Raw genomic sequence first — 26,068 nt, forward strand, 5'->3', positions numbered from 1 at the left:
GGAGTAGGAGGGGCTGCAACAAAGGATGGAGGAGGTGAGGAGCAGCTGCAGGCCCAGTCCACTGAGAGTGAGGGGGTAGGGAGTCTTTTATAAGCCTAACCTAGGAGGTCGGCCAGCTGGTCGGCCAGCTAGTCGATGGGCTGGCCAACTGGTCGGCCAGGTCTGGGTTGGCTAGACCAACTGGTCGGCCTGATTCTGGCCGACAGCATGGCCCTGTTGGTTGCTGGTTTGTTTGCCCCTAAATTGGGGATTGTAGTTGCTTAACAAGCAGGAACCGTGATCAAAGATCTTTCACGAATTTCGTCCAGCTGTAAAGACGTGTCTCCTCGTCTGCATCATAGTGGTCTTTTTGCCACTCGAGCCACCAGGTGACTGCTTCGCCTGTAAGATGCATGGATTCCAGGATGCAGCGCTCTTTGTCATTTGTACACATCACTGAAAAGTAAGTTTCGAATTGATTGCACCATGACGTCAACACCAACCTTTCTTGCTTACCACCCTACCGCATGAAGTTGAGCTTTCTCAGAAAAGAAGGCTTGATTGGCGGTGGGGGTCCTCCTTGGATGGTCTAAGTAAGGTAAGGAGGAGTCGCCGGTCCCGTTCTTCCTTCTCCTCCCGAGGCACGCTCTTTGCCTCCCTGACCTCTTGAGCCTTGTAGTCTCGGAGCTCCATGGTTTCTCTAGCCTCTCGATCGCGTTCCTCTCTCGTGCTCTGTCATGCTCTCTAGCAGCTTGCTCACGATTGTCCTACATTTCTTGGAGTTGGGCCATGTTGGTGAGGAGAGCCTCGGACTGCTGCATCTGCATTTGCATCATGTTCTACATCATGGCCATCATGGAAGACCTGGAAGTATTTGCAGGATTTTGTGCTGGGGGTGGTGGCGTTGCTCATCCCCCCCTATGTTGAACTGCACATTGCTGCTCATGGTGTCCTTACCGGATCTTGTCTGGACCATAAACAATGGGGGCTGTCCCTAAACTGACCCTCCCTATCTCAAGAAAGAAAACTGAAGCTCTGATACCAATGTAACGGGAGATAGACTAGCTCACTCTCTCTCCTGCTCAACACTAACTGCAAATTGCAAGATAATGCACGCAATACACAAAGTGATGCTGTGGATGTGAATAAGAGAATCAGAGGGAGAGAATATGGTGGGCCTCTGAAGAGGAATATATAACTGAAATGTATAAATGCCCAAAGGGCTGAATACAACTGTATGAAGGGGTTGGAACGCTCACTGCAAACTAGACTAAGAGGAGGTGAATCCTCACTAGATCCCTGAAGAGTCTGAGGCTACCCTGCTGGGCTGCTGCAGCTCTTATAAAAACCACGTACTTTGAAATTGCAGACTTTATTGTTTTTCCAGCCGAAATATTGGATACAATGGGGATAGTCTCCCCTCTATTCCTAGCAACCACACGCTGTGTTTTACCCTTATGTACAAATTCAAGCACTCTCTCAGAAAGAGCTAACTTCACTGCCTTGCGATGGAACCAAGGCATACCCAAAACCACGTTGTGATGTTTCAGTGGGGAGATGAAGAAGTCTTCTTGGTCAACATAATTTTGTACATGAAGATAGAGCTTTCCTATTAGGGGAGTAACTGGCACAGTGTTCCCACATAACATCTGGTTAGCATCCTGAGCTCTGCCCAACTCCTCCGTCTTTATTCCTAGCCTTAGGGCTAAATTCTCTAATATGAAGTTATCTGTGGCCCTCGTTTCAAATAAAATCAGCGCTTTCTGGTCTCTAATCTTGCCCCAAGATAGCATCAACTCTCTTTGCTCTGGGTTTGTCACTCGACCCAAAATGTCAGGAATTCCTCCTGCCATCGGCTTTTGCTGTCTTGGTGGCTTTCTCTGTTCCCTAGAACCCGAAGGTTTCTTGGGACACTAGGCAGCCACATGCCCTTCCTTCCTACATCTAAAATATTTCCCCTCTTTGCGAAATATGGCTATCTACTCAAGGGAAAACTAGGGTTTTCCCTTGAAGGCTTTTGGTTCTTGGTTTCCTCTCGGCTTCTGAGGCTGAAATTCCCTCTTCTAAGCCTTGGGAAACTCCTTTTTTGGGGTGTGGCTGTCTTTTTCTTGTTTGTCCCGGCATAAAGAGAAGGCACTATGGTGGGATCTTACATATTCATTTAACTCGCCACAGTGGCTGCGTGCAGGATATCCTGTATGCCCTTAAGTTGCTGGGTACTAACCACAGCCTGAATCTTTGGCGTGAGACCAGACTTGTACTTTCTTACCTGGGTCTTCTTTGAGACCTTCTTGAAGGGAGTGATTTGCAAAAATGCATCCCAAAATTTCTGGTTGTAGGCCTCTACTGTATCTCCTGCATCCATACGCAAGCTGTCCCAGGCGCCAAGTACATGGTCTTTAGACTGCTTGGGCATAAATTGTTTGTAGAAGGCTTTCTTGAAGCCCTTCCACTTTCTTGGAGCAGTGCTAGCTGTAGTCTGCGTGCTCCACCATGCACTAGTCGTTGCTGTCAGGTGTAAACTAACCGTGTGCAGTTTCGAAGACTTTGAAAATCCCTCTGTGCCAAAAGCTGCATCAAACTTTCTAATGAACCGCATGGCGTTTTCTGTCTGGCCATACTAGTCATTAAAGGTTGCAAACCTGATAGACTTACCACCTTCTTTGAACTCTTTGGTCTTTGCTCTCTTGTCTTCTTCTTATGCTTTGGCTTTGATGATCCAGAAGAAGAAGGCAATGATGAGGATGAAGAGGTAGAACTAGAAGAAGAGGAACTTGAAGAACTATGATGATGCTTAGTCTTCTTCTTCTTGGAAGGCGTACTCCCTTCCTGACTACTTGCTTTCCTCTTTTTGCTGTCCTCCTTTCAAGGTTTCTTGCTCTTCTTGAAAACATCATTTACAGAAAGAACAGGAACTGTGTCCATGGATCTTTTTTTGCCTGTCACCCTCTGGTTGGACCCAAAAGAAACTCTCTGCTGCTCTTCCTCTGCACGAGGATTTACGAGCCTGTGAAACAATGGATCCTTTCTAGCTTCCATGAGCTGTGCCAGTAAATGTCTGTAACTTGCCTCAGTCTTTTGACTCTGTTCTTGCATAGCTTGATCCTTCCTGGCACTCTCCTCATGGGAGGGCATGGCATCTTGCTGTGAAGCCATCACTGCAACTTATTTGAGACTTGCAAACTCTCACACACACTGTGTATGTAGCTGATCCACTCAGCCTTTGCTTTCAAGGAGAAAATTCCTCAACAAGAGGTGTATTGCATTCACGACTTGTGCCAGTAACAGGCTGTCAACTCAAAGCATAAACCAAAAGTATAAACCCCTTTTCTGGCTCCTACAAAAAGCACTGAAAATGCATCTGTTTTGCCCTTTTTGTCTGTTCAAAGGCATGCATTTTCCTTTCGACAAATCTCTGATTTTTCTATGTTTTTCCGCTGATTTTCTGACAGATAAAACTCTTTCTGACAGTTAAAAATTGACAAAAATTCTGCCCTTTTTTTCCCCTTTTTTTTGTAACTGGATGGGTAACTGTATGGTTATACTAATCGAACCGTTGACCAACTAGCTCTGGTCTGGTTGGTCTGTGACTGAGCCTCTAACCAGGGTTACTGATCTGGTTACAGTCTGGTTACACTAACTAAACTGGTCTGGTTAAGCCAAGCTAATTGGACCTCTGACCAGTTCAATTAACTGTAGTGAGCTAGACCAGGGTTACACTAACCACAGGTCTGCTACCTCACCAGCCTACTGTCCATTTGCCACATGTCACTGTCAGGCCACATCAGCGTTGTACAGTGTACTGCCACGTCTCCCGCATGTGTGTGCCACGTCAGCACCTGCAGAGCTGCATGCCACATCAAGACCACGTGTCATTGCACCATGTCATCGAACACATGTGGCACCGCATTATTGTCTCTCTGCCACCTTGCATTTCCTCTCAGTTCAGGCTTGCGTGAAGGCTTCGCCATCAGAGCGCTTGGAAGCCGCCTAACGCATGAACTCTGTAGGCGACCACCACATGGGTGGAGCGTCGTTGATCACGAGAGGGCATTTCTTAAGTCGTCCACCGTAATCGCCATGTTTGAGGAATCACGCACAGCGTCGCGGGTGCACAGAGCCTGGCTGAGAATTTTGTCATTGGCCACGTGATTAATCCTTGCGCTGCCTGAAAGTCCGTGACTGCGCGAATTCAACTTCACCTTTGATCACGTTTGTTGGTCAGAACTAGCAGCCGATGCCCACAAAATTAAGGTTAGGAGGGAGCAAGATCTGCGAACATGTGGCAATGGTTGATTGGATGGCCGACTTGGAGATACGTGATTGGTACATGATACGTAGGTTTGCATGGACGGCCACTTGGCGGTGCACTGAGTTGGAGACCTCTGTATCAAGGCGGAAGCTACTCGAGCTGATCGTGGCAGTGGCTGAGGTGGTTGTGCAGCGATCCCGTTAAAAGCTTGAAGAGGCGACTTGTTCCTTCTCTTTGTCGAGGCCGTGTGCCTGTAGGTGTCTTGTATGAGCAATCGCTCTTAGTTGGTTGTCATCGAGTCTATTAGACAGTAAGAAGTCTTTTACATTAGTGTCTACACTATTGTATGCCAACAAACTCAGTAGAGGTGAGGCAATTGATCTCTGGTCTATTTTGTCGTGATAATAGATCATTTTTGGCTTGCTTATGGTGTCGCCTTTCTTCCTATTCCGACTTTGTTCATGCTCTGCAGTTTTGATAAGATAACTCAATTGCATGCAATATCAATTTACGTGATTATTAGATCCAATACCTAACAGTGGTATCAGAGCAGTGTATAGGTCTTGGAGAGAGTTCCTTTGCACCGTTTTCATGATTTAGTTGTGCTCGCATGCAAAGCTTCTATTCTGAAGGAATTTGAGTCTTCAGTGACTTTGTCGTTCGAATTGCATGGCACAACAAAGTTGAATTCTAGAGAGTGGCTCAAGTGCGTGATCTGAGAGCCAGGATTCTTGTCTAATGAGGCTTTAAGTTGAAAGCATTGAAGTTAATCTGCAATTTTGGATGAAGACCATTGGTCTTTCGACGATATTGAACAAAGAATTGCTAGGATAGATCGAGGCAGTTTTGTGCCCTGAACGTGCAAAAGATGAAGAAGCTACAATTGGAAAAAGAAGAAACTTGGACTCGAAGTGCTTGTTGAAGCATGTGCACTATTCTTGGAAGATTATCTGAGCTGATCGAGATCGTGATGAGGGAATTGTGCCCTGTGTGGGTGATCCGATGTTGATGCCATGCCTTGTGTGGGTGGTTGTCGGTTACTATGCCTTGTGTAGGTGGTAGCTTTTTGTGTTTTGGTCTTGGTGAATATATTGAGCAGATAGTCTTGTAGTTCCCATGCTCGGATTTCGGGAGGGCAGTGTTGATTGCCAAGGTTTGGGCTCTTTGTGAGCGATCTTTGTTGAGCTCTTTGTGAGCATTTGATGGAGTGTTTGTTGTTCTTTGTGAGCAGGCGTTCTTTGTGAATATGAGTTTCAGTTCTCGAGATGTTTTTTGTGAGCAAAAGATTTTTTCTCTAATCTCCCCATTTTAGTTGAGGGAGGGAATGTTAGTATTAGGTGGTCACCATCATCCTCATGGGGTGACTCACAGTCTATTAAGGCTAGGAGGGAGCAAGACCTGCGAACACTTGGCAATGGTTGATTGGATGGCCGACTTGCAGATACGTGATTGGTACATGATACATAGGTTTGCATGGACGGCCACTTGGCAGTGCACAGAGTTAGCGACCATTGTATCAAGGCGGAAGCTACTTGAGCTGATCGTGGCGGTGGTTGAGGCGGTTGTGCAATGATCCCATTAAAAGCTTGAAGAGGCGACTTGTTCCTTCTCTTTGTTGAGGCTGTGTACTTGTAGGTGTCTTGTATGAGCAGCTCTTAGTTGGTCGTCATCAAGTTTGTTGGACAATAAGAAGTCTTTTACGTGAGTGTCTACACTATTGTATGCCAACAAACTCAGTAGAGGTGAGGCAGTTGATCTCTGGTCTGTTTTGTCGTGATAATAGATAATTTTTGGCTTGCTTATGGTGTCACCTTTATTCGTATTCCGACTCTGCTTATGCTCTGCAGTTTTGATAAGATAACTCAATTGCATGCAATATCACTTTACGTGATTATTAGGTCCAATACCTAACACTCACCAATGTTTGCTTCGTCAAAGGTTCCGTTATCAAGCTCTCACCAAACCTTCCGTTGTCGGACAATCTAGTTGCCTACGCTTACAAAGAGGCTTCTCAGCGCAGTTTCTTTTTGCATATGTGCATTCCCAATGGACCGTGCTCTTTTCAAAAAGAGAGCAGGCCTTGAGCTCTGATACCAATGTAAAACAAGTAAAACCTCTCTAAATACAGCCTCTGGCAAGCTGGCCGTTCAGAAAGTCTTTGCTTTGAAGTCATACCCTCTCTCTCTCTCACACACACACAGAGCACTGCGGCCTAGGACAATAGTCCGACGGCCGGCCCCCCCCATAGAGGTCTTTATTCATTCAATGAAAACTGAGTACAAGAGTTCAGCTCACGGGCTGCTTACAGAAAATCATGCGTGAGTGAATTACAAGGGAGCTCAAAGCTCATTTCTTTTGGCAACATGCCAAGTGTCCAAATTCTAGACTAGCCTTGATTACATGCCCCAAAGGGCAATTTTTGGGGGTCTTAATAGCACCAAGTCACATGAACCATTCTTGGTCGCTGGCTAGGCTCCATATAGCTTAGGCTTTTAATCCCTCTTGGTAACTATAATCATTTACTAAAGCGCACAACCATGGCACCCGTCAATGGTTAGCGCTTTGCATGCAAATATTAATATGTGGAGTAATCCAAGTCACTGTGGGCGTCCCCACCAAACAAACATGTGCACATAACATAAAACAAATTCTTTGGTCGATCGAGGTCAACCCTCTTGATCATAATTAAGGGGCTTGACCATCAGTCGAAGCCCCTTAACTATGGCCAAGTCTCTCCAACCGAGGTTGGCACATCTTGGTTAACTGAAGTTAACCCTCTTGGCATAAGCCAAGTCTTGTTGAGCGAAGTCAACACTCTCGGACCGAAGTCAGTGCCTTGGTTCTTTGGTTAACCATAGTTAACCATCTTGGCCTAAGCCAAATCTTCCTAACCGAGGTTAGGCTTACTTAACCGGAGTTAAGTGTCTTTGACCGAAGTCAATACTTTGACCAAATAAATATAATTTTTTGAACGTAATTAAATAAATGAAGAACTCATTAATTATGATCAATAAATGGCCAACTAGAACTTTGACTTTGGAGTATTTACAGCTTGGTGATAGCTATTTTGCCTTGGTCTTTGTACAGTTCTTGGGCAGTCTTGTGTGGTCTCCCACAGTTCCTAGACACTTGTGTGCGCAATTTCCAGCCCTGCAGTTGTCACCAGAGTGAGGCGAAGTTCCTTACCTCAATTTGGAGTGTTCCCAAGCGCAGTTCTAGCCTGGAGTTGTACCAATTTGTAGGCGCAGTTCAGCTTACTCTACGTGAGTACTTACACATGTCAAATACATAGTCTGATGAGAATCCAATAAAAGTCCCACTACATTCAACATTTAAGGAGGAGCCTAAGAATACACTGTACTGAATCGACTAACACTAACACCTCTAGGATCTTACATCAATCCTTAGTGATAGTGATAGTGCAGTCCTGTCTCAGTTTGCAGTCCACCAGTGGTGCAGTTCTGCCCTGTAATGGTGATCATTTTTTGGCTCAATGTGGCATCCATCTCAAAGATTTCCCTAGGACACCCCTGCCCTTGGATAATTCGGCAACAATCCTAATGGCGGATCTCCAAACTTGCTGCACCATCTGGCATCTCTAGAGGCAATGTTGGACGGTTTCTTGTGCGCTATTAGTGCGATGGCGGCAGGTGCTATTATGTCTCATCTGCTCTAACAAGGGCCAATAGATAGCCTTGCACGGGTGACCAAACAAATGTAAACATTGTCAAAGTGCAGCGGAGTAAACACGCAGAGATAGAGAGCAGATCTGCGTACAGAAAGAGACAGCTAAATGCTACTAGAGAGAGAACAGACTGCACATGAATATACAGGAAAAACTCTGCATGTATTACTGAGAAAACATCCTTTCCTCCCTCACTCCAAAGTGACAGTTTATTTCTATCTCATTTTTAAAGGTTGTGGACATTGGGGATATGTTGAGTGTGGTGCTGAAACGGTGAAGGAATACAAAGCAAAGATTTGTTGTCATCTATCTTTTACTACTAAACTAGGTTTCTAGAGGTAGTTTGGGGTGAGATACGAAAACTCCATCAATTGAAATAAGGCAGGAAATGTGTGCCCAAAAATAAATCAAACTAAGTTCAACAGAATCTTACATGGAGAATACCTCAATTTGGGAAACCTTGCTCAAAGGATGGACTTCCTCTATTTCTTGTTCTTCAAAGTGTTTGATGGCTTCAATTTCGTCTGCATATGGGTTTTCCATCTTTATGAATAGTCAGATTTGCACTTTTGGATTTTTGCATTCTTACAAAGATATGCTTACTCTCTTGATGTCAGATCAATGACCGTTATGAATTCCCAGTACAACTTGATTTAGATAGAGATGATGGTAGGTATTTATCCCCGGGTGCGGATCGGAGTGTACGTAACCTGTACACACTGCATAGGTGAGGGCTAAGAAGACAGTTGATGCTAAAGTGTCTTTCAATTGTTTCAGGAGAAGCTAGTTCATAAATAAGGTTAGCTAGAATCTAAAGCTCATCGTTTGTTGTGACAGTGTATTGGTTCATAGCGGTGGTGTTCATGGTGGGCATTACTATGCTTTCATCAGGCCGACTCTTGCAGATCAATGGTGTGGAATACTTCCAAGTCCAGCAGATGATCATTTGCAGCTATTGATTTGATACATTGCTCCTTTGTTTATTGTATGCTTTGACCTTGTGCAATTGCATAGTGCCTGGATAGAATCTCAAAACTGCCAAATAATTCATTTTCCTGAGTGTATGTGATTGCTTTGTCTTTAATGCAGACTTACTAAGGACCTGTGTGTGTGACGTTTGCATAAACTACTGTCTTCATATTAAGTTTTGATGCTGATATCTTTTGCATTGATGACATTTATGGTTCTTGCCTCTGGCAGGTATAAATTTGATGATGAACGTGTTACCAAAGAAGAGCAGAAACGAGCTCTTGAGGAGCAATTTGGTGGAGAAGAAGAAGTAAGCAAGATTACGTTCCATATATGATTATCCATGACTTCAAGTGGTGGTTTTTGACAGACTTTTGATAATGCTTATAATGGCTGATTTCACCATTGTGTACTTGGTACTGTGCAGCTTCCTCAGATGAATCCAGGGTTTAATAATACACCCTTTAAGTTTACAAAGTATTCAAATGCATATATGCTTGTATATATCAGGGAGACAGACAAAGAGAAGGTTGTATGCAAGGTGGACGAGAAAGACATTGCTGAACACTTATGGGTATTGTTGAATTTCAATTCTATCAATGAAAATATGCCAGTCCACTAGCAGTTTCTGCTGGCATTGTTTGTAAGGTTGGAATATACAGTCTCTAAGAGTTAAAACATTTGCCTCTCTGGTCAGGTGAGGCTGAAAAAAGAGCAGGAGGAAAAAGAAAAGAAGAGGAAGGAAAAGACAGAAGCTCATTTGTACACAGTTATCAAGGTTGGAACTCCCAGTCTACACCTCTGCTTGTAAGCTTTGTCACGGTGATGTTGTGGTGTTTTCTGGATCCTGGTTGTATGTTCTCATGATGTGCGCTTCTCAGATAGCATGTGATGAAGACCTTGTCAATCAAATTGGAAAAGACATTTTCTTTGACCTGGTCGATCACGATAAGGTCAGGAGTTATCGAATTCAGAAGCAGACCCCATTCAAAGATTTCAAGGTACACTGAACTTTTGAATTTGAAATCTAGTGATGTGTATGCTGGGCTTGCTGAGTGTTTACAAACAACAAATAAATCTTGTGCGCTTGTTACAGGAAGATATGGCAAAGGAGCTTGGTGTACCTGTGGAGTGCTTACGGTTTTGGGTTTGGGCAAAACGGCAAAACCATACTTATCGACCAAATCGACCTCTAACAGAGTTTGAAGAATCTCAGACTGTAAGGATGTCAGTGGGGTTGTATGAATTTACTGCTACTTTTGAAGGATTCAAGATTTACAAGAAAAGCTCTGTTTAATATGCAGGTAGGTTATTTAAAGGAAACTTCAAATAAACTTTACAATGCAGATCTGAAGCTGTTCTTGGAAGTCAACCGAAGCAAGGTATCATGCATTGGACCAGTGTTTGTCATGTTGAAATAGGTGGGATTGTTCCTGCAAGCTTGCAATAGACAATGTTTTTTGATAATAGTTTTGAGAAATAGATTGTTAAACTTGCTCTGTCTGGCAATACTTGCAGCAAGCAATGATCTTTCTCTGGTTAAACAGTATGTTTGATGCTGGTTAAAGCATTTAGCATGGTCAATTGTTGAATTCTACATGCAGGTCTGTTAGTAGGCTGCCTATTTATAAATCTGAATGCATATTCAGGATCAAGGGATTCCTCAACTTCCTCCTCAGAGAACCAGAGATGATATTTTGCTCTTCTTCAAGCTATATAGTCCAGCCAGGGAGGAGTTTCGGTAAGCCTCTTTTATGGCTGTTTTGCTCTGTTTTGAGCTTTTTTGCCAGTGTGTTAAGCTCTTCTGCTCTTATATTTCCATAGCTATGTGGGGCGAACTTTTGTCAAGGCTGGAGGAAGGCCCCGCGAGATATTGGAGAAATTGAATGAGATGGCTGGTTTTTCTCCAACAGAAGAGATTGACCTTTATGAGGTATTGTAACACCTATCTGATGATGTTGCTGTTTGTTTGGTATGCCTTCCGAATCATGCTGCATTCACCATGGTCATGTTGTTGAGTTACATCATAGATCTTGTCAAGGATGCATCTCTTAGCCTTGGAACGTCCTGTCATATAATACTTTTTAGTTTGAGCGTTTATTTAAAATTCCATCTAGATGGTAGCACTGGTGATGATTAGATAGAAGGGGTAGACTTGCACCCATGATCGTTTGAAGATAAAGATGGACGGATGACAACAAACTGAACTTTACTGTGGCATGACTTAGCACATTTTCTCCCGTCTCCTTTATCTCCTATTTCCCTAGTTTAGTGTAGAATTATATTTGTGTAATATACACTTTCATTTTCAGACTGGATCTCAGTGTTTTCCTAGCTGGTACGGGTAGATTTATCTACCCCAGTTTAGGCTGTTGTCCAGTTTTGTGGCACCACTTTTGTATATTGGTCTTTTTCCGGTCCTGTAGATCCAGGCAGGTCTCCCTTGGACTTCAATTCATGCATTTGATTTCATTTCTTTCTCTCTCACACACACTTTTATTTTGGTGTAAAAGAAAGTATGTATTAAAAGAAAACATACATTCAAAGTGCGCATACACACCCTCAAGGGATCGATCCAGGGAGGATCTAAAAAAGCTATAAAGATCCACAGAGGAAAACCCATACAGGTTAGAGTTCCGGGCATGATATAATGACCATAAAGCCCATTAATGATGCCATGCAAAAAAGTAATCATAATCCGGTGCTGCCAAAAGTATCAGTAGGAAAGCGAGTACACAGATAAGACCCCAATCAAGGAAGAGAGTCTTTGGCAGCTGAGCAGGTCCAAAGCAGATTCAGAACCGTCTCCTTGGGATGCGAGCACCTGGCAGCCAAGAAACAGCCACATGGTGCCAAATAGACCTAGGATGCAATCCCAAACGGAATTGTCTCCTAGCTTGAGGGAAGGAAAGCGTGAGGTGTCGATCATCCACCACATCAGCCACTGTAGGGATACCCAATCGAATGCAGAAAATAAGTATTTCTGGGCTGAAGATGAGCCAACGGACGATAAAAAACATGGCTCTAATGAATGCTCTGCAGGTGGAGAGTATTGCGAGCATCCAGAGGACGGTCCAACCAATGTAAATGTTCTAGAAGAAGCTGCCAATCATGGAGCAGTCTAATAGAAACGCACAGCCAAGACTGCGTCCATGAAGATGCCCAAAAATCACATCTGATATGGCAGGAATCCAATGTGCAAAAGCATCAATGCGAAGTGATGTAACTAGACAAGAAAGCATAAGCGACCATTGCTGATTAAGCAAAAACATGGCCTTACGAGCATGAGTGTGAAGATATTCGGGCCCCCGTGCATATTGGGTGAACAGACATAATCATAACAAAGAAGCCGAAGCGCCTTTCCGATTAGATTTAGTGCGGTATTCCATAGCCCTGGAGACAAATTTCTGAATATCTGAAGAAGACCAGGGGCGAATAAGTGGCAAATGAAACTGCACTTAGGCCATAATAATGGATTGCACAATTCGCAATGGCAATGTAGACAATTTCCAATAATCAATCTTATGGAAAAGTTTTTCCTATTTGCAAAGCCGTTTCTGTGGTAATGAAGTATGCCAACCAATGGGGTATCCTAAACGGACTTTGCAAAATTGACTTTTAACTTGGCTGTGAGACAAAACAAGTCCCATGCCTGCATAAGATGCCGGACATCCGATTCAGAGTTCCTACGAAAGGAGTCGTCATCTGCATAAGCCTGATTGACAAAAGGAGCACCTCCAGGAAATTGAACACTATGCAGAAGCTGGTGTGAAACTAAATTATCCACATACATCAGAAGTTGATGAGTGGCAATGCAAAACGTAAAGCACTGAGGGGACGGCCCTGACGAACAAAGTCCATGGAGAGGAAATTGCATCAGATCAAAGACAGGATGCACTGCTGCCCTCATAGAGCCAATAAACCACTCGTTGCATCTTAGATCCAAACTCCAACCTCTACATGACATCAGCAAGAAAGTCCCTTCTAACAATTTCAAAAGCTTTTTCAATGTCTATCTGCATGATCAACACATCCTGCTGTGTATATTTAGCATATTCAATACCAATATAGGCATTTGCAATGTTATCCATAATCTGTCTACGAGGCACAAACCCATATTGTGCAGGATGCAAGCTTGTGAATAAGATATGCGATATACCAGCATTTTAGAAATAAATTTATAAACCACAGGCATCAAAGTAATTAGCCGCTAGTCAGAAAAATGCTTGCATGGAGGCTTCTTGGGAATTAAATGCAGCAAGCTATTTTTCCAAGAAATAGGCATGGACTGTGAGAGCCAGGCATCATTAATCATGTACAACAAAACAAGACTGATTTCATCCCAAAATTCAACAAAATATTCCACTGTGACACCATTCCATCTTCGGGATTTGAAGTGTCCCAATTTAGATAAGGCCGCTTTCAATTCTTGATCTGTGAATGGCAACTCCAACAAGGCTGCCTCTTCAATTGAGAGAATTGGATGAACATGATGGAGAGCAAATCTGGCATTAGCGTCCACTAACAAAGAAGGAGAAGGGGCTGCAAACAACACACTGTAATAATGCTGAACAACTTTATCAAGCTGCTGCTTAGTCCACGAACCATTTGGACGCAAGACATGATGCAAGGAATGCATTCTTTGAGAAGTGTGCAAGCTTTTGAAAAAGGCCTTGGAAGAACAACCACTATCCTGCATGGCTTTTTGATGAAAATGAAGCTTCTCAGCCAGGGCAGCAAGAAATGCAGATCGCTCTTCACCAGATAATTTCGCCAGATAATTGATGCTGCTGTGCAGCCACAGTAAAATGCTGAATTTGAGCTGTTGCAGGAGTTACTTTCTGGTGTAGGTCACCTAGATAGCATTTATCATATCCTTTGATCAAAGTTTGTAAACCAGAATAAAAACAACCCATGCCCAGTCGATATTCACAGAAGCATGCAAAGCAAGCCTATTGATATGTCCCTTAACTATAACTGAAAAGGGCTGGTGATTCAAGTAGTAATTATTGACCAGCAAGGGTCTCTTGTAAGGCAACGGCACATCATGTAGTGGGAGGCCAAAAAACAAAGTCATAATGACTGGAAAGTGATCCAATAGATGCAATGAATAATCCAAAGAAATATCACAAGTAAAATCCTCAAATTGCACTGCATGAAGCATATACCAATCTTGCCCAGTACTGTGTGAATGCATTATGGTGAAATGTGTACCCATGGTCATCATGCATCGTGAAATGTGTACCCTTTTTGAAATGTGTACCCATGGTCATCAGGCATAAGATGTTTCCACAAATCACAGGCATGTAAAGAGTCATCCATTTGAGTCCATGCAACCCGTTCTCTCTGTAGCATATAAGACCAATGAGTAGTACTATTATCAATTTTAGAGAAATTGTTAAAGTTGCCTCAAATGAAAGCATTCCCACTCCAAGGTAATCAACCAGATGATGCCACATTTCAGTGGGAGCTCTCTCTCTCTCTCTCTCTCTCTCTCTCTCTCTCTCTCTCACGCACCCACGAGAGAGAGAGAGAGAGAGAGAGAGAGAGAGAGGTATTAACGTTTGTAAGAGGCCTTGCGGGCCTATGAGACAAAGTACAAGCAAAGAAGTAACTCATACAAGCCACAGAGGGCTGAAGCAAAGGGTTCACTAAGACCCTTGCTGAAAGCTAAAGTGCTAAGATGCTAAGATGCTAAACTAGTGAATCAAATGTCCAAATACTAGAGTAGCAAAAGCAAATAACAGAGAAAGTATCAGGTGCTCAGGGCTAGCACTCCTAGTACATGCTCAGGTTCTGTGTATCCAGGTAACCTAGTGGTCTGTGATGAGATGTGAGGAGCTCTCGTATCTGTGTGTGTCGAGCTGTCTCTCGACGTGGGGGAGGGCGTGGTTTCCTTGAGCTCTGGATCCGTTGGGCTACGTCAAGGGTGATACCTCGTCTCTAGCGGTCACCTCTGAGGAGGGCTGAGATAGACCGAACCTTGATCCTGCGTGCTATGGTCCCTCTCCGTGTCCCACGTGGAGTGTGTGTCCCTCGTCTGGCAGCATCGTGGTGGAGACTTCCACTGCTAATCCATGATGCTCTCATCTCATCAAGCTCCTCTCTCTCAATCTCACTGGCAACTAACTCAGATGCATAGAAGTTTGTAACAAAAGTATGTGATCTGTCGATCTCGGTGACCTGTAGCATTAGTCCCTGTTGCTCCTTGGTCTGTTGCATCAATGTGTCTCTCCGTCGCCGCATCTCAATCAGATAGAGCCCAACACAAACCTGATCGTGAAAATCGATCAGTCGTATAAGTGGACCAAAGCCATGTCCCTCTTGAAAGAGGCAGTGGTATTGTCCTCGGATCTCATAATAGACTGGGCAAACACATAGAAAATGCTCCTCCATCTCGATCTCCTCCATGTGGCATAATGTGCAAGTCCTCTGCTCTCTGGGTATGCCTGCAGCTCTCCCTGCCTCAATCTGCAGCTAATGTGATGAGACTCGCAACTGACCGATGGTGACCTCAGTGCATATAAGACTCCCGTCCTCGAGATACTGAGGTCTGATGACAAGACCGTGCTCTGAGACCCTCAGGAAGTGGTCATGGTAGAACTAGATGTCGGTGGAGAACTCTCCCCCCCAAGCCCTAGTTGTATGGAGCTGGAGGAGGTCCAACCGTATGATACGATTGATCTTATCTCGTGGGATCATCTCGGGTGGTGCATCTAGACTGTACTGAAAGGGGGAACTCTGTCCATCTGAATGCCGTGACTACCAAACCACGTGGATATCCGTGCATACCATGCCGTATCAACACTGCTCTCTGCTAGTCGCCTGGAGGACTCTAATGCTAACCTCGGTAACCTCCACTGGGGTAAGGCCCAAACTCTGTGGAGGAACGTCATTGTCTGAAAGACGGCATCAACCTGGAGAGCGGGCATGGCGAACTCAGCCTGTATAATCTGATGGGGAACTGAGGGTTCACTCCGAATCATCCTGGATCTCATAGACACCTGTAGCCTCTCAAATCTCCGCCACTCTGTGGCTGAAATATCACTCCCCCAGAAAGGTGTTGCATACATGGCATTCGGTCTCACCAGCATGTCAAAAAGAACACCCTTCGTCGGAGGGTCCTGGAAGTGTGCTTGGAAGCATCGCCTCTCCAGTTGGGCTAGAGCACCCCCTCCTCATGCGAGTCGTGCCGCACCCGCATGGATCATCGTGAAACTTGGTCCGGTGAACACTATCCCCAAATATCTGTAAGATTGCACTATCTCCACAGGCTCGCCACGGTATGTGAAGCTTTGGCGACGAGACATTTCTCGTGAGGTTTTGAAGATCATAACCTTGGTTTTCCCAAGGTTAACTGTCAAGTCTCTCTCTTCACAAAACATCTCCAGAGTCTCTAAATGTTTCTGCAGTCCCTCTATTGAGGATGATATGAGGACTATGTCATCGGCGTACAACAATATGTGCACCATTAGGTCCACCAGAAGCGAACCCCCTCCACCTAGGCGATCGACAAAAGAAGCGAGCTCATCGATATAGAGCCTGAAAAGAGTCGGTGATGGGGGGCAACCTTGTTTTACTCCGATAGTGCTCTCAACCCAGTCTGATAGGCCTCCTGGGGCACGTACCCTCCCTCTAACGGACTCATATAGACTCATGATCTCTAGGAGCTGCAACTCCTGTAACCTCTTGGTCAGGCGAGAGCGTGGAACAGTATCAAATGCCTTACGAAAGTCTACGAAGCAAGTGTAAACTTCATGATGCCTCGACTTCACCTCCTCAATAATAGCCCTTAAGGTTATTATTGCTAGAGAGAGAGATCATGGTTTACAACAGCATATGGAATTGCTAGAGAATTTCTACACACAGAGCTGCGTGACTGCAAACCTTAACAAGACCATGGTCATGGCCTTTCATACTTTGAGTCGGGTGAGACATGATGTGACTATGGCAACTGGGTAGAGGTGATGTTATCTGGATGCTAATCCTTGAATTAGTGGACTTAATCCAAGGTTAGGGGGCCTTGGGATTAAGGGAAGCAAGCTAATGTGGGACTAGAGGACTTAAACATTAGCAAAGAGCCAGTTGGCTATATTTAGCCAAGATGCTTTCCATAGAGCAGGATGTTCTTCTATCTACGAGCTGCTACACTCATGTCGAGATAACATGACCTTGTAAGGGTCATCGGGCTGTTTCCTTTAGGGGACCAAACTTTGTATTATATTTGCATTGTGTTTTATTATATTTGCATTGTGTTTTATGTGAATGGTTGAAAGGAATTAATGCCAAGGTTGTTGCTCAAGGTGAACTGGCATGATCTAAGACTAATGGCCTGTTAGAAATGACCCAACAGAGGGTACGCACAGCGGAAGACTGATAGTAATGCCCACAGGAGCTCACACAGTGTGATGTGTGGGGTGTGGAATCACAAACTTCTTAACTTATGTGCATAAAATAGATGTGCAGACTCATCAATAGACAATGAACCAGCCAGATAGAGAAACCACCAAAATAATATATTTCCGTCCAAAGCTATGGACACAATACAAAAGAGATAGATCTAGAGTCCCACCAATGGTGTGGTCCTCTGATCTTACCACAAGGTACTTCACCTATCTGCCGGCTATCTCTAGACTCGAGCCTGCGTACTCCAACCTCGAGCTTCTGTAGACTATCCGTCCAGATCCCTTCCACCTTGCTGTCTTTGCACCAGCCTAGGTAGGCAGCACTCTGAGCTAGGTCTGCAGCTCTACAGCCCACTTGAATCCTCCTGGATAGAGGCCTACAGGTGGCTGTTCTGCTGCTCTTTCTGCTCCCTAAATTGCTGCTCCAAGTGATGTAGAATGAGGCCAAGAGTCTCTGCTTTTATAGGCCCCAAGGGCCTGGCCAGCCAACCGACCCAGCAGCCCTAGAAAGGGCCGACTGCTGGTCGGTTCAGCCCCCTGCCCCTGGCCGACTTTTCTGGCCCCTCCTGGGCCGACTTTACTGTCCTATATAAGGGCTGTTGCTGGGCTCTTTTGGGCTGCTGCTTGGCCCCAAGGGCAGCCCCCATTTCGCCCTACTCTTGGGCATATCTATGACCAGGTGGCTGGCCCACCATAGCCTCCACCTCTGCCCCTTCTGTCCTGCTGGTTCTGCTTATGTCACTGCGCCTTGTCCAGGGCTTGCTGCAGGTCGAGATCCTGCCTGCAACCCTTGCCATCCGGGTCGCCTATTACGTGACTGCATCTTGCCATGAAAGCACCTTGAGCTACCTCTGCCAGACCCTTCACTGGCACCTGGGTACCATGCTTTTGTGCTTAGGTTCATGTGCTTAGGTTCACCCCCACCCCCCCCCCCCCCCCCCCCCAATGCTCTCCTCATATGGGGGCTCACAGATCGGGAGGTGACCATTCCAACAGGGCCTTGGTCCATTGAATTGTGAAATTGTGCCTAGGGGCAAGTGAACAAATTGTGTATCCCAAGAGGGGGTAAAGGGGGGTATATGAGTGCATCAAAGTGTGGCTTTAATTATTGGACAGGTGGCATCTAGATGTATCTATTTGTGGCTCTTCAGCAAGACTTGAACTTGAACGAAATAGATTAGGTGTGTCACGTGTGACATCTTAGTTGTTGAGATTGTCCAAGTGGTTATTTAGCGAAATGGAAAAGAGAATGCATTTAATGTCAGATTGGCCAAGGTAGCCTACGTGGTAAAGGATGTGGACTTTGTATTGGTTGGCCCAAGTTCAAATCTCGCTGTTAGCATGAAAATTGTAATTTTGTGAGATGGTCGGGGTATGGATGGGGAGTGGAGGCTAGACATCAAATGGGCACCCCGTTGTTTTGTGTGCCCACACACGTGGAGGCCATCACAGCCCACACCCCTACTTGCCCACCGTTGGCCCCTCGATTTGTAAGCAACCTCACCATCCAACCATACAGCGATCAGTTTATCCTTGAACACTGGAGGTCCTAGGGAAGACATAGGGCCTGCTCTAGATTAGCACATCTCTATGTCTCATACCATGGATGCCCATCCATGAGGGATGCATGATGCATCGACCTAGCTTGACATGTACAACATGCCTCTTTGGAGATCAGTATATGGGTATTGATCAATGTTTTGAACAAATGCATGTGAGACTCCTCTTTCCTCAACGTACTGGGGTCTAACGACGAGTCCATCCTTTGATAATCTCAAGAAGTGGTCGCGATAGAATTGCACCTTGGTAGGGAGCTCTTGGTCCCCCCCCCCCCCCCCAAAAGCCCGTACTATATGTAGGTGGAGGAGGTCTATTGATCCCCCTATACTAGTATATAGCTGCAGGCGACAACTATAATCAGCGTACAAGCAACATTCGACCTGCTAGGGTCTCCCTCGACCCATAGGTGAGTCACTAGGGTCTCCTTTGACACTAAACCCTAAATCCTAAACCTCTTGATTGCACCCACTAGGGTCTCTTTTAGGTGAGCGACTAGCTTATTGTGGTTAGCTAGGGGTATAACAAATCTAGATCTAGATCTAGATATAAATGTGTGTGTGCTAGCACATGCGCTTGTGTGCATTTTGCAATGACGAACATGTAAACTCCATGCTATAATAAAATTATCTAAATTTTTTTGACATCATGGGAAGTCTTTTCTATCTTGAAAATCAGCCAATCCCCAATGAGTTCCATTAGTGTACAGCAGGTGTCCAAAAGTGCAAAAGTGAGATAGATCCTAAGCTCCTGCGAGCCCCCCTCCCTCCCTCCCGCAGCTACCTCCCTACCCTCCTCCGCCTCTCCCCCTCGCCCTCGCCTCCCCTCACCCTCGCCGTCCCCCCCGCTCTTGCCGCACACCCCCACCCCTCGCCTCATCCTGCCTCCTTGCCCTCACCCCTCGCCCCTCCGTCCCGTTGCCCCTCGCCCCTCGCCTCACCTCCCGCCTTGCCCCTCGCCCTCACCACCCCGCCCCTCGCCTCACCCTCACCTCGCCCCTCCGTCCGCCCCTCGCCTCACCCCTCCGCCCGCCCCTCGACTCACCCCTCGCCTCGCCCTCTCCGTCTCGCCCCCGCTCCTCGCCATGCCCCCGTCCTCCGCCCCTCCCCCCCCGCCCTTCCGCCCCGCCTCTTGCCCCTCACCCCTCCGCCCTCGCTCTTTCCTCCCTTCCGTCCCTCCGCCCTCGTTCCTCGCCCTCGCCCCCCCTCCCCCCTCCGCCCTCGCCTCCGCCGCTGTCCCTCCCTCGCCTTCGACCTTTGCCCTCCGCCCTCGCCTCCACATCCGCCCTCCGCCCCCTTCCGTCCTCCGCCTCCGTCCCCGCCTTCGCCTCCGCTTCCCCCGCCCGCCTCGATTCGTCTCGCCTCGTCCTCTTCCGTCACACCCAGGCTCCATCCTTCGTCTATCTCCCCCCTTTTTGGTGGCAGCCTCTTCTTCATCGGAGGTCTCGCAGTTTGTCTTGACGGTATGGCGGCTCCCTGTCCGGAACCTGAGGTCCAGCCGGACCCTCCCTCTCCAGATGCCTACCGTGTGATCTTGACAGAGCAACAGTCGTCTCGGGTTCAACAGGTTGCCAATGACTTTGACCTTACTTCCGTCTATGGCAGAGTCATTGGACACTCCCCCTCCAGATCAACCATCAGGGACTGGCTCCAGTCCACTCTCATGCTAGAGGACAGCCACATCGAGGAGGTGGCCCTTATGGGAAGGGGCATCTTCTGGCTTAAACTCTCAACTGCGAAAGCTGCGAGCAACCTGATTGTTGGTTCCCCCACATCTGTGGACGAAAAGATCATCATGATAGTCCCTTGGTACCGTGGATTCAGCGCAGTGGACTTTGATGCTCGTTTCCGCATACCTCGCCACCCAGTGACGCTAGTTTTTTCAAGCCTTGCTGTTGAGTTGTGGCCGATAGTCAGAGACCTGGGTTCCCACTTTAGCTGGGTGATGCACGACACTTTCGTCGACGCGGTTACTGCGGCAGGAGCTCTCCGAGTCCGTGTGGCTGTGGCAGACCCTGCAACTCTTCCTGCAGTGATTGAGATTGTGACCGATGCTGGCAGCATTACTCAGAGCATGGTAGTCATAGGACAGCCAGGCCAGTGCCTGAGGTGTCATGGCTTTGGGCACCTGGCTGCTGCTTGTCCACGATTCTCCAACTCCTCTTGGCCCCCCCTAACCCCCCCCTCCGCCCCCTCCTCCCCCCTCCGGGCAGCCACGTCAGGAGGAGCAGAGGCTGCCGGAGTCCGGTCCAGAGGTGGCTGGCGGCTGGACTGAGGTTAGAAGGAAAAGAGGAAAGAATAAGAAGATTTCTGACAAAGGCAAGAAGGCAGAGGTTACCCAACCTGCAGCAGAGCCTCAGAGACCTGACAGGCAGCCGCCCCAGGGTCCTGGGAGAGCTTCTTCTTCGACTGTAGCCCGCCCTCCGCAGCCCCCCTCCACTCAGCCCCAGCCCCCTCCCCAGCCGCAGCCCCTTCTTCCCGACCCACAGCATCAGCCCCCGCCTCTTCCTCTTCAGCTCCCTCCTCTTCCTACTCAGCCCCAGTCCCAGGTTCAGCCCCATCCCCCCTCCCCCGTCCCTCTCAGCTCTCGTGCAGTGTCAGCTGCATCGATGGCTCCTCAGCCACGGGCAGCCCCCACTCCCCCTCCTCGGCCCCCACCGATACTCGCCTCTGTGGAGTCTGAGCTGCCGATCCCTCAGCCTCCCTCCCCTTTCCCACCCCAGGCAGGGCAGCCCGAGTCTACACCACCCCTGGAGCAGTCTTCCCTGTCTGCTAGCCCGACCCCCTCAGTTGCAGACTCTGGCGGGCCTCAGCTTCAGGAGAGAGCTTCCTCGCGACTTCTACAGATCTGGTCCCTGGGATTACTTGGATGTGGCCGACCTCGGGACCTTCCCTGCCTGCCTCGACATCAGTATCTTCCTGCTCCGTAAAGAGGCGGGTGGGAAGATCGCAGCCTTGGCCCCGAGGGATGGCCCTAGCTTTGCTTTCACCTTTCTCAGCGACGGCACCGAGACTTGGACAGACGACTCGGTCTTGGAGGCTCTCAAAGAGCAGACGCACGCTCAGGTTTGCTCCTGGATAGGCCCGTCAGGTGGACAGCTTCTCGAGACTCAGTGGTTCGAGGGTGACGTGCGCCTGCAGTGGCGTTGCGCTGCCAAGCGCTTCAGATTGATTGTGATCCTCAGGCCCCCTCTGTCGTGGCCCCTTCCCCAGGATGTCAGAGCCTGGACTCCTCAGAAACTCCGAGCCTTCTACGGGATGACTACCTCGGACATCTCGAGTTGGCTCGAGAAAGCGTTTGTCCATGGCACTAAAGGCCTCACGCCTTTGCTAAAAGTTTTGAAGAATGGGCAGGACGACCCCGCCTCCCCCTCCAAACCCTCTCATAAGCGTCAGTGTCTTCATTCTGAAATGCCAGCTTCTTCATCGACATCAGCCGCGAGCAGACAGTTGTTCGCAACCTACCAGTCCTCACCATGAGCTTACACACCTTGTCTCCTGGAACGTGAACGGGTTTCATTCTTCTGGCACCCGTGGTCCTAGGAAGCTCATCTTGAGATAGGAACTTCAGCCAGCAGTGATTGGTCGCTTGGATTTACTCTTGCTCCAGGAGCATAAGCTTTCAGTGGCCCATTCCCGTAGCTGTGGGAAGATCCTCCCTGGGCGCTCTCATACTTACTGGGAGCCCTTGATCGGTGCACAGGGGAGGAGCGGCGGTGTCTGTACTTCCGTTTGCGAGCCGTTTGCCCAGGGAGTTTTTGGTCATGGTACCTTGATCCCAGGCCGTGCACTTTGGGTTGGCCTAGAGTTGGAGGGCTCCAAAATAGGAATCCTAAACATCTATGAACCCACAGACCTCCGATGCAGAGCCACTTTCTGGAGGACACTCACAGAGATTCTCCCAGACATGGATTCATGGATTGTTGGAGGTGACTTCAACAATCTGGAGATTGTGGAGGACTAGCAGGGCAGAGGACCAGAGTTTACAGGTATAGCTCAGGCAGAGCAGTCCGCTTGGGGCTCCTTTATCTTCGCGACAAGAGGTAGGGACAGCTGGAGAGACCCGTCCTTCCGTCGATGGCACGGGAGCTTGGACTTCTCATGGGGCTTCCGCAGGGAAGGAGGCAGACTCCTGGAGAGACTGGACATATTTTATGTCAGTGATTGGGCCATTAGCAGAGGTGGTCAGGTGGGTATAGTGCCAGGGACGACACTCTCCGACCACGCGCCTGTGCTCTTATCACTAGACTCGGCAGCTCAGTCCCTTCCTCCCCGGTCGTGCAGGATTCCCGATTCCATTTTCTCTAGGGAGGAGGTGCGCAGCAGTATCGATAGCCTTTGGGACAGAGATTGGGACGAGTGCGTGGATCTGGTAGAGTCGGTGGCTCAGGCTTTGCAGGAATCCAGCTAGATTTGCCAGCTCGTAGCCCTTCAGGTTCGCCAGGAGTGGTGGGGCAGAGAGAGAGCTCTTCGTAGGGACCTCGCCTCCATTCAGCGACTCCAGCAGGCAGCTCCGGGTTCGGAGGAGCTTCGGATCCAGGCCCTTCGTGCCAGAGCCCTTCTTGAGGAGACTCTCCAGCGCCGCTCAGAGTTTTCTTATCACGCCTCCCTCTCCTACTGGGCTTGGAAGGGTGACCGGATGAGCAGAGAGTTCTTCAGGACGCATGGCCAGAGGGCAGCAGGTGATCAGCTCCGGAGTCTTAGGACAGCGGAGGGGCACATCGTTACTGATCCGAAAGAGGTCTTGGGGTTGGCTACCGACTTCTACAGGACTCTTTTCCAGCAGGAGCAGCTTGCCCCTCGTACTAGACATTCCCGCGAGGATGTGTGGAGGTATATTCCACCCCTTGTTCAGCCCAGCATGCAGGCGACGCTGATGGCACCGTTCACTACTGTCGAGATGCAGGAGGCCTTGATGGCCATCGATGGGCAGAAATGCCCTGGCAAGGATGGGCTCTCTCGCGCTTTCTTCACCTCTTTCTGGGATCAGATCCATCAGTCCCTCTACAGAGGATTTTCAGCAGCGGACGTATGCCAGAGAGCCTCTCTTCGGGATTGATTTGACTCATCCCGAAGGGAGTAGACCGACAGGAGATCCGTCCGTGACGCCCGATCACTCTCCTCACCACTGCCTACAAAATCCTTGTCAAGATGATCAGCGCCATAGTTCGGTCTCTACTTCCTGACCTCATTCATGACACTCAGACATGCTTTGTCTAGGATCGCAGTATCCTGGATAATGTCTTCACCTTCTCAGAGGCGACGGAGTGGGCTCAGCACAGTGGGTCGCACTTAGTCATCCTACTTCTCGACTTTGAGAAGGCCTACGATCGAGTGGACTGGTCATTCTTGGAAGGTACTTTGGAGAGACTAGGATTCCCAGTTTGATGGATTCAAGGTATCTCAGCGCTATACAGGACAGCTTCCAGCAGGGTCATGATCGGCGGTAGGATGGGAGAGCGATTTCGTTTGGAGAGATCAGTGCGTCAGGGTTGCCCCCTCGCTCCTTACCTGTTTCTCTTCTTCGTCGAGGCGATGACATATTACCTTCGGGCGAGGTCGACTGGGATCCGGGGTGTTCGTCTTCCCATCAGGGAGGATACGGAGCTTCTGGACTCGGAGTATGCAGATGACACAGCGCTGTATGTTCAGGACCATGAGATGATGCTGGAGAGGGTGAGGCTGGCCTTAGAGGTCTTCTGCTCGGCAGCCGGTGCGAAAATCAATTGGAACAAATCAGTTGGTTTTCTCACAAACCCTGGGGCATGCTCACGGTGGGGGAGGTTTTAGGGTTTCAAATGGATCCCGTGGGGACAGACAGCCAGATATCTCGACTTTCAGGTCGGCCTGGACATCACGCCAGCTCAGCAATTTCTCCCGGTGCTAGATTCCATTTGACAGAAGCTGGCTTTCTGGAGCACTGCTAAGCTCTCTTGCAGGACGTGCTCTTGTAGTCAACCAGGTTCTCCTGGCCACGGCCTGGTATGTGGCCTCCTGTTGGTGCTTCTCGAGATCCAGTGTGGCACAGCTCAGGAGGTTGGTCCGGAATTCCCTGTGGTCTGGGGGGATGGCCTCAGAGATACCAGAGCCAGGGTAGCCTGGCAGACAGTCATTCTTCCGCAGGCTGAGGGTGGCTTGGGAGTCATTGATCCTGAGCTTCAGAGTCAGGCCCTGTTGGGCAAGTTAGTTATCTGCGGTTTGACCCTCGGGGGGCAGACGTGGAAGATGTTACTTCAGCAGGGGATCGGTTCTTGCGTCCCACGCCGAGGTGGAGAGTGGCTACCGTCCCTTCGGTGGATCTTCACCTCTGCACCGCTCACTCACCTCGCTCCCCGCTCATTCGTAGCCTGCTCATGGTTTGGAGGCGACTCCGCCTCAGTCTCATCCAGTCCCCTCCTAGCTGTCAGGAGGAGATCGACCGCCAGCCGCTCATCTGGAACGATCAGGTCAGAGATGTCTTGGGCCTTCAGCTGGGGGAGAGGTCACATATCATGTGGGACAGTTGGATGCGGGGGCCAGCCCGGTCCCTTCGAGTTTGGAGGGACACTTACAGACACTTGGAGACCGTTGCTCTAGCGGCCGCACCTGGAGGTGTCCGTGGAGCTCAGGCGAGACGCACAGAGATAGACGGAGCGATTCCTGCCGGTTGGCTGGCTCCACCCGAGATTCAGAGCCTCATGCCTGGTGATGACCGTTGGTTTGGACAGTTCACTCCCCGTGGCATCCCATTGGTGGTTGCAGGCCGGTTGGACGACACCTCGGTTTCCTTCTTCGCGGTTTTGGGGGACAGCCGACTCAGGAGAGAGGGTGTGCTCATCGACCCCCTTCTCCCGTGGCAGAGGGTGCGGGTTGTAGGCCTCGTGGGGAAGGTTTGGCGGACCGATCCTAGTATAGAGCAGGCTTAGCTGCAGTTATGGTGACTCTGGCTTTGGGAGGGGTGGGCCTTGTCAGAGCTTGATTGGGACCCAGGTGAGTGGAGATGGCCAGAGGTTGCGGCAGGCCAGGGGCCGACCCCTTTCTTCGCTTACAGCACGACATTGGACAGGAGAGTTCTCGAGTGCAGAGCCGCCCGCCCACCCAGCGGCCCAGTTGGTATGCTCAGGGTATCTCCAAGCTATTTTTGCAGGCCTTCTGGAAGGCCTTGTGGGAGAGTTGGCGGCCGCGGAAGATTTCCTACTTCCTTTGGCTACTCGCCCACAAGGGTCTTCCAGTGGGGAGTTGG

The 26,068-nt window shown here is 48.4% G+C and overlaps 1 protein-coding gene across 2 annotated transcripts in view; it reads left to right on the forward strand.

Moving 5' to 3' along the window:
* LOC147903884 (ubiquitin C-terminal hydrolase 13-like) overlaps nucleotides 1–26,068 on the forward strand; it is a 64,894-nt gene that overhangs the window by 11,854 nt on the left and 26,972 nt on the right. For both annotated transcript variants that reach the window (XM_087401903.1, XM_087401911.1), the window contains exons 10-19: nucleotides 8,534–8,643; nucleotides 8,754–8,828; nucleotides 9,117–9,195; nucleotides 9,313–9,459; nucleotides 9,583–9,663; nucleotides 9,767–9,886; nucleotides 9,982–10,104; nucleotides 10,190–10,267; nucleotides 10,535–10,626; nucleotides 10,710–10,818. In XM_087401903.1, coding sequence (XP_087258029.1) covers nucleotides 8,534–8,643; nucleotides 8,754–8,828; nucleotides 9,117–9,195; nucleotides 9,313–9,459; nucleotides 9,583–9,663; nucleotides 9,767–9,886; nucleotides 9,982–10,104; nucleotides 10,190–10,267; nucleotides 10,535–10,626; nucleotides 10,710–10,818 — 1,014 coding nt within the window. The remainder of the gene's footprint in view (nucleotides 1–8,533; nucleotides 8,644–8,753; nucleotides 8,829–9,116; nucleotides 9,196–9,312; nucleotides 9,460–9,582; nucleotides 9,664–9,766; nucleotides 9,887–9,981; nucleotides 10,105–10,189; nucleotides 10,268–10,534; nucleotides 10,627–10,709; nucleotides 10,819–26,068) is intronic.

This window comes from Dipteris shenzhenensis, chromosome 3, assembly GCF_047967505.1.
Source record: "Dipteris shenzhenensis isolate YYH24624 ecotype China chromosome 3, Dip_SZ_1.0, whole genome shotgun sequence".
NCBI classification, from domain to species: domain Eukaryota; kingdom Viridiplantae; phylum Streptophyta; class Polypodiopsida; order Gleicheniales; family Dipteridaceae; genus Dipteris; species Dipteris shenzhenensis.